Source organism: Phyllostomus discolor, chromosome 7 (genome assembly GCF_004126475.2).
Source record: "Phyllostomus discolor isolate MPI-MPIP mPhyDis1 chromosome 7, mPhyDis1.pri.v3, whole genome shotgun sequence".
NCBI lineage: Eukaryota > Metazoa > Chordata > Mammalia > Chiroptera > Phyllostomidae > Phyllostomus > Phyllostomus discolor.
The window spans coordinates 111,289,174-111,301,367 of NC_040909.2; the positions used below are offsets into that span (position 1 = coordinate 111,289,174).

The following is a 12,194-nucleotide window of genomic DNA, read 5'->3' on the forward strand; positions in this document are numbered from 1 at the left end:
GGGTGGTGAACAATTCATAAGTTTTAAGTTGTGCACCATCTGACTAGCTTGATCAGATCTCACTCCTTGCTGTTCTGTCTTGCCCAGGATGTGAATCATCTCTTTGTCCAGCATGTCCTTGCTGTATATAATTCCTGCCCATTAGTCACTTAGGAGCCCCCTTGGCTGTCATACCGACTGTTGTGGTAGTAGTGCGATGCATGTGTGCAAGTAACACATATTTTACCCCAAAGTGCAAGAGCAGTGATGCTGGCGATTTGGATACACCAAAGAGAGCCTTCAAGTGCTTCATTTAAGTGAAACTATGTGTGTTTAGGGAAAAAATCATAGTTTATATAGAGTTTACTACTCTCTGAAATTTCAGGCACCCACTGGGGGTCTTGGAAGTAGTCTCTGCAGGTAAAGGGGGACTACTGTATTTTGGTTACATAACTGTCTTTCTGGAATAGTTACCTGTCAATCTAGTGTGAATGCATGTTTTTATTATTATTTCTATTTGTATTTACATCATTTGGCTTAATATAGGTTCTATCTAAAGTTTATTGATAGAGCAGAATTTGTTTAATTCCTAAGATTTTAGAATAAGATTTGAAATAAAGATAGGAAATGTTTGGGACATTACTGTTTCTCTTATGCTATTCCAATGAAGACTTTTAACATTTCTGTACTTACGTTAAAAGGTACACCCTTTGAACATGATTTTGTTGATGTTTTTATTTTTCAAAATACAGATTCACACCTTAGTAGAGAGTTTGAAACTTTCCATCACAGATCAACAACTGCCTATGTTTATTCGTATAATGCAACTTGGGATTGCTCTGTACTATGGAGAAATAGGCAATTTTAAAGATGCAGAAATGGAAGACTCTACATGTCACAATAAAGATATGTTGGGAAACATTACAGGTAAATATAATATGAACTTATTTTAGAACTGTTGTTCTTACAAAGTATTTTCATAATTGTGAAACTTTAAAAAATACATTAGATTGAATTTTGCCATGTTCTAAGGTGGTGGGATGATTTTAATTTGATTGTTTAACATTACTTGATTTTTTTATACATTCTGGATACTATTCTGATTTTCTGGTTTCTGCATGCTAAAAATAACTTCAATATTTCTAATAGATAGAGGTGTTCAGAATGTATATTATACAAAAGGTAGTGTAACCTCAAGATTTCCTAGTTTATTATAGTAGTGGTAATTTTTTTTGTGAAGGCTCACCAAGAATAATTGTAACTGACTTGTATATGCTTAATTAATAATTTTATATGTAATTAATTATTATATTTAACTATGTGCTTCATTGGAGGACACCTAATTAGTTGGAGCACTAATTAACAAAGTATTTGCTTCATTGAAGTATACCTAGTAGGTTAACTTCAGTATTCAACTCATTATTTCTTTACTGAAACCTGGGGTATATAAGACATTTTATTGTTAATGTGGGAAAATATTGAGCTGAAGGGATTTGTTTCCCTCTCTTTAAAATCTTAAGGTATGATGGAGCAGACAGACATGTGAAGTTTGTTAAGTACAATGCATGGTAGAATGATAGTGTGTTTGGTTAAATAGAGATATGAGTATCTGAAGTAGAAATAATGATGAAAAGGACGATCGACTTTGACTTGGCATTGGGCCTGAGATGAGAACAAATTTGGACAAGATCATTAATTCCCATAGATAGAGACTTTAGAAAAAGACATTTAAAACTTAGGACCAAATAATCCAATTTAAAAGCTGGGCAAATGACCAGAACAGACATTTATTCAAACAAATGGCCGAAATGGCTCAACATCATTAGCTATGAGGGAGAATGAAAGTCAAAACCACAATTAGATACCAATTCATAGCTAGTGGCATGGCTGCAGTGAGGTATGTGAACTCTGTACTATCTTTGCACCTTTTCTGTAAACCTAAAATTATGCCACAATAAAAAGGTAATAACATAAAAAAAAGACTCATAATAACAACTATTGACAAGGATGTAGAGAAGTGTGGGAACCCCTATATGTTGCTGGTGGGAATGTAAAATGGTATAGTTGCTTTGGAATAATCTGGTTTCTCCAAATGTTACTATATGATCCAGCAAGTCTGTTCCTAGGAAATTGACAGTGCGTGTCCACAGAAAAACTTGTATGTGAATGTTTATGGCAGCATGTCTTTGTTTCCAAAAAACTGGAAACAACCCATATGTCCATCAGCTATGGATGGACATTTATGGTATGTACACTATTATGGTGTATCCATACATTGGAATATTATTCAGCTATACAAAGGAATGAAATAGTGATATATCCTCAGTATAATTAACTTTGAAAAAATCTTTAAAAAAAGATTTTATTTATTTTTTAGAGAAAGGAAGGGAGGGAGAAAGAGAGGGAGAGAAACGATGTGTGGTTGCCTCTTGTGTGCTCCCTACTGGGGGCCTGGACCTCAACCCAGACATGCACCCTCAATGGGAATTGAACTGGCGACCCTTTGGTTCACAGGCCGGCATCAATCCACTGAACCGCACCAGCCAGAGAAAACTTGAAAAACATCTTAAGTGAAAGCAGCCAGTCAAAAATATATGTGTGATTCCATTTATGTGAAATTCTACAATCAGCAAAACTAGTTTTTGGTTTCCTAAAAAATTAAGAACAGTGCTTTTTGGAGGAGAGGGGTAGCAGAAGTGACTGGAAAGGACATGAGAAAACTTTCTGAGATGAATTCTTTTGTGAAATAATTCTTTCATTAAGAATAATAATGTTTACTTAAAAATATTTTTTTTAATGAAGACTATTTTTTAGAGCAGTTTTGGCTTCATGGCAAAATTCAAGGGAAGGTACTGATATTTTCCATTTGCCCCTGCTCCCACACATGCATAGCTTCCACCATTATTGACATCCCTTCCAGAGTGGTATGCTTGTTGCAGGTGATGAGCCTATACAGACAGATCATTGTTGCCAAGAGTCCATAGGGTACGATTTACATTTAGTATGTACATTCTGTGAGTTAGGGCAAATGTATAATGGCATGTGTCCATTATTATGATATCATACAGAGTATTTCCATGGCCCTAAAGCATAATATTTTTGGGATTCATCTGTGTTGTTTCATGTATCAGCAGTTCTTTCTTTTTTATTGCTGGGTACATTATATGAATATATCATAGCTTAGTTAGCCACTCCCCTGTTGATGGGTGCTTGGGCTATTTCTAATTTTGGCTACTACAAATAAAGCTGTGCTGGGCGTTTTTCTTTACATTTCTTTTAGGCATGTGCTATTCTTTCTCTTGGATAAACACCTAAGAGTGTAATTGAATGTTTAGTTTTATTTTTAAGAAATGACCATTTTTTCCAGAGTAGTTGTACCATTTTAATTCCTATCAACAACGTATGAGAGCTCCAGTTGTTCCACATGCTTGCCAACATTTGGTGGTGTCAGGCTTTTGTTACTTTTTACCATTCTTATGAATTGTGTTGTGGTGTCTTGTTTTAATTTGCATTTCTATGAACATTTTGAACTTTTCATTTAGTTACTGTTATTAATACAACTATCTTTCTGAAGTGTATATTAAATTCTTGCCTATTTTTAAACGTTTTTGGATTTTGTGACTGATTTGTAGGAGTTCTTTATATATTCTGAACTCAAGTCCTTTGTTATATATTATGTTTTGGGATTTTTTTTTTTTTGACAGTCTTTGACTTGCCTCATTCATATTTTAAAGGTGTCTCTTGAGCAGAAGTTTTAAATACTGATTAAATGTAATTTTTAAATATTTCCTTTATGATGGTTGTTTTCTGTGATCTAAGAAGGTGACTAGGTTTTTTCTTGTATGTAAAAAAGGAGAAAGCAGTTTGACTCTTTGCTTCCAAAGGAGTCTGGAGTAATTTTCTCATCTGTCTAAACCAGGGATCCTTAGCCTTATATTGTGTGTGCTGTGGATTCCTTTGACACTCTGGTAAAGCCTATGAACCTCTTCTCAGAAGGTTTTAATCATCTTGATTTTGATATGCCTTAGTGTCATTTCTCCCTTTTACTTGTGCTTGGAATAAATTAAAGTATTTAGATCTATGAGTTTATAGTTTTCACATATACTTAGAAAAATTTTTGATGTCATTTCTTTAAATATCTTTTTTCAGTTCCCCTCTTATTTAGGCCTCCAGTTACATTTATTAGGCTACCTGAAGTGTGACAGAGCTCTTTGATGCTCTGTTCATATTTTTTTTCTTCTTGCTTTTATTTTCTGTGTTTCATTTTTGATAGTTTTTGTTTCTGTTCAAGTTTACTTTTTCTGTATTTAATCTGCTACTAATTCCATCTAGTTTATATTTCATCTCAGATACTGTATTTTTTTTTATAGTTTAATGTATTTTAATAGCAAACTTACAGGAACAGCACAGAAGACAGACAACATTAAAAACATACTTGCATGTAGGACAACTCAGTTAGAAAAGTATAGTGAATGGATGGAATCTACTGTATGATAAAAATGCTACAAACACCATTTAGTTGCCATCAATAAGAAATTTACTTGTTTTAAAAAAATCCAAATGCTGGCATTGTCCAGAAAAATTTAACAGGTTTATTTATATTGTTATAAAGTTGAACTGCTTGAAACTTGTTCACTGAAACACCTTGACTTGCATTAATGCTTTATGTTCCCGCATTTATATTAAAAAAATTCACACACAAATGAAAATGGAAAAACGGCCAATACCTGATTTCTGTCCCCTATTTTCCACTTGCAATCATATACTTAGGTACCTTTTTGACCCCATGGAAAAAAAATATCTAACGTTCAGAACTACCAATAACAGGAAGAAGAGAATTTTTTTTTTTAAAGAATGAAATGTTTCCCATCATAGTGGATTCTTAAGCACATTCTCCACATATGCGGCGTGCTAGCTGGATGTCTTTTGGCATAATTGTTACACGTTTGGCATGGATAGCACACAGGTTGGTGTCTTCAAAAAGGCCAACCAGATAGGCTTCACTTGCCTCCTGCAAAGCACCAATAGCTGCACTCTGGAAGCGCAGATCTGTTTTGAAGTCCTGAGCAATTTCTCGCACCAGACACTGGAAGGGAAGTTTGCGGATCAGAAGTTCAGTGGACTTCTGATAACGTCTAATTTCACGAAGTGCCACAGTACCAGGCCTGTAACGATGAGGTTTCTTCACCCGTCCAGTAGAGGGCGCACTCTTGCGAGCGGCTTTGGTAGCCAGTTGCTTCCTCGGCGCTTTACCACCGGTCGATTTGCGGGCAGTCTGCTTTGTACGAGCCATGGTATAGGGACCTCTTTACTTACCCTCCTTCTCCTTCCGCTGGAGCTCGGCGAGCTGGAGGAGGTGCTGGCGTTAGACAGCGATGGCGGCTGCGAACACCTCAGATACTGTATTTTTCATCTTTAGAAATTCAGTTTGGATTTTTAAAATCCCTGTCTTTCATATTTCTTCTTGTTTATGCTTTTTTGAATGTTTTATTTTGTATATATAGCTGTTTTAAGATCCATGTTTACTAATGCTGTGTCATTTCCAGCTCTTTTGATATTAACTGGCTGATTGTTTTCTCATTCTGCATTATATTTTCCTGCTCTTTACATACCTGGTAAAGTTTTTAATTGGATGTTAGATACTGTGAAATTTTCCTGTTGAATGCTGGATAGTTTTGTGTCCTAGCAAATGGTTTAGTCACTTGGAAACATTGAGTTCCTTTAAGACTTGCTTTAAAGGTTTTTCAGATGCGATCAGAGCAGCCATTAGCTTAAGCCCAGCTTGGTCCCACTTTTGAGACAGTTACACTATTGAGCACTTTGTCTGATGCCCTGTGAATTGTTTTTTCTTTCTTACTGGTGGGAACACAAATTATTCCCAATTCTGTATAATCCTTGGGGATTTTTCCCTTTGCTCTTTTCTGTGGGATCTTATGGCTTTAGTAGTTTTCACACATGAAACTGGTTAATATTCAAAGTGGGATCCTTTGCAGATCTCAGGAGCTCTTTCCTTAGCAGGTCTTTTTTGTTTGGCACTTGTCCCTGCAAACTGTAGCCGCTTTAATCTCCCTGTACTCCCTGCCCTGTCTTATCATCTAAGGAGACAGCTGAGGCCTGCTTGAATGCCCACTTTCCTGGCTGTGACTTTAGAACTCATTCCAAGCAGTGAGCTGGGGGCATTCATAGAGCTCGTTCCTTGTTTCCCATCTCTCAGAACTCACTTGTCTTCATTGCCTGATACCTAGCATTGAAAACCATTGTTTCATACATTTTGTCTTTTTTGTTATATTTTATGTGTTTCTATGTTAACATATTAAATAACAATATAATAGATCTAATAACTATCATACTTAAAAAGTAGTAATGTATATATGTGATATTTTGAGATAGCTTCGCAATGTTATTTAATATAGCTGTGATTTCTATAGGTTTTAGAGTTGAAGGAATTGGCGATGCAATGGATTTACCTATGTTCCTAGTTAAAAGAATGCTACATTTTAGTTACTTAATATATATGTTTCTATTGAAATTCATGGAGTTCCTGTCAAAGGGCCCCAGTTTAAGATGCTCTGTTTTGAAGGAAAAGGGTGAAAATTCTGACCAGAGATCAAGGAGTTTTTTTTTCTTTTTTCAGGTCTTATTCTTTTTATAGGCAGTGAATGAAGACTCAGAACTTCAAACATATCTTTCATCAAAATCTCTCTTACTTTTGACTAATATTAGGTATAAATTATAGTGACTGGTTTCTCAGACTTTCTTAGAGACATTTTTTTCTTTTTAAATATATTTTATTGATTATGTTATTACAGTTGTCCCCTTCCCCCCCCCCCCCCCGTTCCCCTCCTCCGTGCACACCTTCCTCCCACCCACATTCTCCCCCTTTAGTTCATGTCCATGGGTCATACATGTTAGATTTTGGCTTCTATATTTCCTATACTATTCTTAACCTACCCCTGTCTATTTTCTACCTACTACTTATGCTACTTATTCTCTGTACCTTTTCCCCCTCTCTCTCCCTCCCACTCCCCTGTTGCTAACCCTCCTTGTGATCTCCATTTCTGTGATTCTTTTCCTGTTTTAGTTGTTTGCTTAGTTTGTTTGTGTTTGTGTTTTAGGTGTGGTTGTTAATAACTGTGAGTTTGCTGTCATTTTACTGTTCATATTTTCTATTTTTCTTAGATAAGTCCCTTTAACATTTTATATAATAAGGGCTTGGTGATGATGAACTCCTTTAACTTGACCTTATCTGAGAAGCACTTTATCTGCCCTTCCATTCTAAATGAAAGCTTTGCTGGATAGAGTAATCTTGGATGTAGGTCCTTGCCTTTCATGACTTGGAATACTTCTTTCCTGACCCTCTTGCCTGCAAGGTCTCTTTTGAGAAATCAGCTGACAATTTGATGGGAACTCTTTCATAGGTTACTGTCTCCTTATCTCTTGCTGCTTCTAGGATTCTCTCCTTTACTTTAATCTTGGCTAATGTAATTATGATGTGCCTTGGTGTGTTCCTCCTTGGGTCCAACTTCTTTGGGGCTCTCTGAGCTTCTTGGATTTCTTGGAAGACTGTTTCCTTTGCCAGATTGGGGAAGTTCTCCTTTATTATTTGTTCAAATACGTGCTCAATTTGTTGCTCTTTCTTTTTTCCTTCTCACACCCCTATGATTCTGATGTGGGAACGTTTAAAGATGTCCTGGATGTTCCTAAGCCTCTCCTCATTTTTTTGAATTCTTGTTTCTTCATTCTGTTCTGGTTGAATGTTTCTTTCTTCCTTCTGGTCCAAACCGTTGATTTAAGTCCTGGTTTCCTTCCCTTCACTGTTGGTTCCCTGTACATTTTCCTTTATTTCACTTAGCATAGCCTTCATTTCTTCATCTAATCTGTGACCATACTCAACCATTTCTGTGAGCATCCTGATTGCCAGTGTTTTGAACTGTGCATCTGTTAGGTTGGTTATCTCTTTGTTGTATTTTTTTGTGGAGCTTTGATCTGTTTTTTCATTTGGGCCATTTTTCTTTTTTTTTTTTATCTCAGTGCGCCTTTTACGTGGTAAGGAGCGGACCCTTAGGTGTTTACCAGGTAGGGCAACCCACATCACTGGGTTGTGATGCTGTATGTGGGGGCAGGGTTTGAGAGGGAATCATGGCACTTGCTCCGCTCTCTGCTGGATTTTAGTCACTTCCCCCACTTCCTATAAGCAAATTGGGCCCTTCTGGTGCTGACTCCTGGGTGGGTGGGCTTGTGTACATTCTAGGACCCTGTGGGTCTCTCTAACAAACTCTCCTGTGAGGTTGGGAGTTTCTCCTGCTGCCTCAACCCCCACCGTGTTTTCAGCCAGAGGCTTTGAGGCTTTATTTCCCTGTGCCGGAACCCTGGGTTTTGCCATCTGTTTCCCTCCTGAGTTGTTCCTCCAGGTTTATCTGCCTGTGAGTGTGGGACGGCTAGCTCCACCAGCTGCTGCCTCACCAGCCTGCCAGCCCCCCCTGCCTTGCCCGCCCTGGTTCTCTAGCCACCACTTTGCTGTGAGTCCTTTGCACCCGGCTGCCCATCTCCATCCCTCCTACTGGTCTGGATGAATGTTCTTCTTTAACTTCTTGGTTGTTGGACTTACATACAGTTTGATTTTCTGTTAGTTCTGGTTGTTTTTTGTTTTTAAATAGTTGTTGCCCTTCTTTTGGTTGTGTGAGGAGGCATAATGTGTCTATGTATGCCTCCATCTTGGCCGGAAGTCCTTTCTTAGAGACATTTATTTTTATTTTAAAAGACCAAGTGGTGTATACCCCTGTTTTAATAGTTTAGACAAAAAGGTCAGCTCTGTGGACTCTACCTGGTCACAGCTTCCTGGGTTGTGGTAACCTGACTTCTTATAACCACAGTGATATTTAGTGGTGATGTCCAATTTGAGACCTCACAAGGAACAGCTAATAACAGGCTTTATTTATTCCCCAATGGAAATTTATATAATATTTGTGGTTAAATAGCAGAATATACATATTATGCAAAGCATTTTCTGGATTTGTAACTTTTGTTATTTATTTTAAAGTAAAATGTGTAAGGTCTACTGGTACTATTTTAGGTATTCTAGTTTCTGCTTACTAAGTCTTTTTCTTTTTAGATGAAAGCAGGTAAATGGCCATGTGTTGTAACTCATAAGTGTATAACATTCTGAGAGCCTCCTATCATAAGACTAAAAAAAAATATGTAGTTTTTATAGCCAGAAAACCTAGAAGTTCAACTGCATGAGGATGATTTTAATGAAGTGTATGTATTATAGATTTATCAGCAAGGAGTTGATATGTTGAATATGCTGGAGTCTTCATGTACCATGAATTTTTTAAAGAGTAATCTCCTCCCCAAATTCCATGATGATATGGATGTTTTGTTTGTATTGTTAGAATAATGTTGAAAGACTTTGGTGGAATTTGTCATTACAAACTGCAATAAGTTAAAGTGGTTGGAGTTTAAATCATTAGTCTGCTAATTTGTAAGGAAATAACAATTTTTTGTTATAATTTTTAATCTGTAGAATACTAAATATACTCAATTATGTCACCTACTAATAAGAGTCATCAACACTATTATTTGACTTAACTACATATAAGAATAATTTTATTATAATATTTACTTTCACTTTTTGGGATAATTTTTTTTTGAGGGTGTGTATTTTGCATAGGAATAATTGCCATTCTGTTTTTCCATTGGGTGCATAAGGGAATCCAGAACTTTTCTTGTGGTTTTCTGATGTTATATTTATAGAAAAAGTCAGTTTTTTTAGTACTTTAGCTGTATTTTTGGGAAGTAGGTTTTTTTGTTGTTGTTGCTTAATGAGCAAAATGCCAAAAAATGAATTTATTCACTGTATTTATCAAATACATTTAAAATTACATGGTGAACTACTTTCCACATAACATTAATTGTGGCCCATGAAAGGAGATTGACACAGTGCATAATATGCAAACTTAAAGGTGGTAATACTGAATTATTGCTTTAAAATACCAATAAGCAATGTATGATTTGTTCATACTTTATATGTAGAAAGAAGGATGTAGGATATACATTGTTATAGAATTTATCTTCTTAATTTTTGTTAGTTAAAGTCTTTTGGTCTGTTTAAAATGATTTTATTTTGATTGATAGGTGTTGAAGATGAAACTAGAATAGATATGTCGTATCCTGCTCAGTACAAAGGCCAAGAGTTGTATTCACAGCAAGAGGATGAACAGCCGCAGGGATGGGTATCATGGGCCTGGTCATTTGTGCCTGCAATTGTGAGTTATGATGACGGTGAGGAAGACTACCTTGGAAACGATCCAACATCAACCATGCATCAGCAAAAAGCCCAGACTTTGAAGGACCCTATTGTTTCTATAGGATTTTATTGTACAAAAGCAACTGTGACTTTCAAAGTAGGTTTCCTTTTTCTTGCTATTCATATCTCTCATGGCTTAATGCTTAAATTTTGATTTCTAATAAGGATCTAGCTGAAAGTTTTACATTAACTAGATATAAGATATACTCTACCATTCTTACTTCATGTATGTGTCCCCTCATCTGTAATCTCTGCATATTGATCTCTTCCTATCTTCCTAATGCCTTTTCCATTTTTTTTTAAATCAACTTCATGGAAAGTTTTTCTCTCCATACTAAATTTTTTAATTGACATACATGCCTTAATATTTCCATTAAAAATGCACATAGATGTGCCATAGTTTTTTGATCCACTTATTTACTGATGGGCATTTTGGCTGCTTCCAGCACTTGGCTATTGTAAATAATGCAGCTGTCAGCTGTGGGGTGCATAGGTTCTTTTGATTTGGTGTTTCAGGATTCTTAGGGTGTAATCCCAGCAGTGGAATTGCCAGGTCAAAAGGTGTTCCATTTTTAGTTTTTTAAGAAAATTCCGTACTCCACAGTGGCTGCACCAATCTGCAATCCCACCAACAGTGCACTAGGGTTCCCTTTTTTCCACAGCCTCTCCAGCACTTGTTGTTTGTTGAATTGTTTATGATGGCCATTCTGATTGGTGTGAAGTGGTATCTCATTGTGGTTTTAATTTGCATCTCTCTGATGGCTAGTGATGCTGAGCATCCTTTCACATGTCTCTGGACCCTTTGTATATCCTCCTTGGAGAAGTGCCTGTTCAGGTCCTTTGCCCATTTTTTAATTGGGTTGTTTGTCTTCCTGGTGTGGAGTCATGTGAGTTCTTTATAGGTTTGGGAGATCAAACCCATGTCTGAGGTATCATTTGCAAATATATTTCCCCATGCAGTTGGTTCCCTTTTCATTTTGCTGATGTTTTCTTTAGCTGTACAGAAGCTTTTTATTTTGATGAAGTCCCATTGGTTTATACTTTCCTTTATGTCCCTTGTGCTAGGAGATGTGTTGGTGTAAATACTGTTGTGTGGAATATCTGACATAGTGGATGGGAAGAGGGGAAGGGTTGTTAGGAACATGTATAAAGGACACACATGGGCAAAGCCAAAGGGAGGTGGGGTTGGAGGTGGGGAAAGCTGGGCTTGAGGGGAGTAGTGGGGGGAAATGGAGACAATTGTACTTGAACGTCAATAAAAAAATGCACATAGATAATCTTACTTATAGCTCCTCTAGCTATAGTTTCATCTCTGTGTTCTCTTTTATTACAAAATTTCTTTTAAAGTGTTGTTTATATATAGTTTATCTCTTTCCCATATCTCTCATTCTTTAAGACAATCCAGTTTTTTATCTTATTCTACTTTTAGCAGTGCTTTACATGCTTTGACCACTTTTTCCACTAAGATATACGTGTAAAATATATATTCAAAAGAGATTACACAATATGTATTTTCAAGTTAAAGAATAATAAAGTGAACACCCTTTTAAGAAATAAAAACTTATTTGTACTCTGGCACCCTTATGTGTTCTTTGATTGCATTTTGTCTTCTCTGCTCCTAAAATATAACTTAACTTTAATGTATTTATTCCTCAACTTTTTATTATTGTATAGCCACATGTGCCATATTCTTGGGCAGTGTCTAATTTATTCAACAATTACATGTTAACATCATCTATTTGCCAGGCACTGTTTAACTCTAGAGGTACCACAACAGATTATGCTTTTTAAAATTTAAATTCTTGTAAATAAGTGAAAATATATAATATGCCCATTGATGATCGGGATTATGTAGAAAAATAAGGAGGGAAGAGAAATAGTGAATACTTCGACTATACTTGAGGGAATT

General features: G+C 36.2%; 2 protein-coding genes across 10 annotated transcripts in view; one reads left to right on the forward strand and one right to left on the reverse strand.

Moving 5' to 3' along the window:
- The window catches only part of VPS13B (vacuolar protein sorting 13 homolog B), a 702,408-nt gene that overhangs the window by 48,019 nt on the left and 642,195 nt on the right, over positions 1-12,194 (forward strand). For all 9 annotated transcript variants that reach the window (XR_004904391.1, XM_036031293.1, XM_028534101.2 and 6 more), the window contains 2 exons: positions 732-906; positions 10,114-10,382. Coding sequence is in view for 8 of the 9 variants with exons in the window: in XM_036031293.1 (XP_035887186.1) it covers positions 732-906; positions 10,114-10,382 (444 nt within the window). In the remaining variant the exon portion in view is untranslated. The remainder of the gene's footprint in view (positions 1-731; positions 907-10,113; positions 10,383-12,194) is intronic.
- Positions 4,337-5,327, reverse strand: LOC114514887 (histone H3.3A-like). The gene has a single exon (XM_028534102.2). The coding sequence runs from the start codon at positions 5,270-5,272 to the stop codon at positions 4,862-4,864; it is 411 nt and encodes a 136-aa protein (XP_028389903.1). The 5' UTR covers positions 5,273-5,327; the 3' UTR covers positions 4,337-4,861.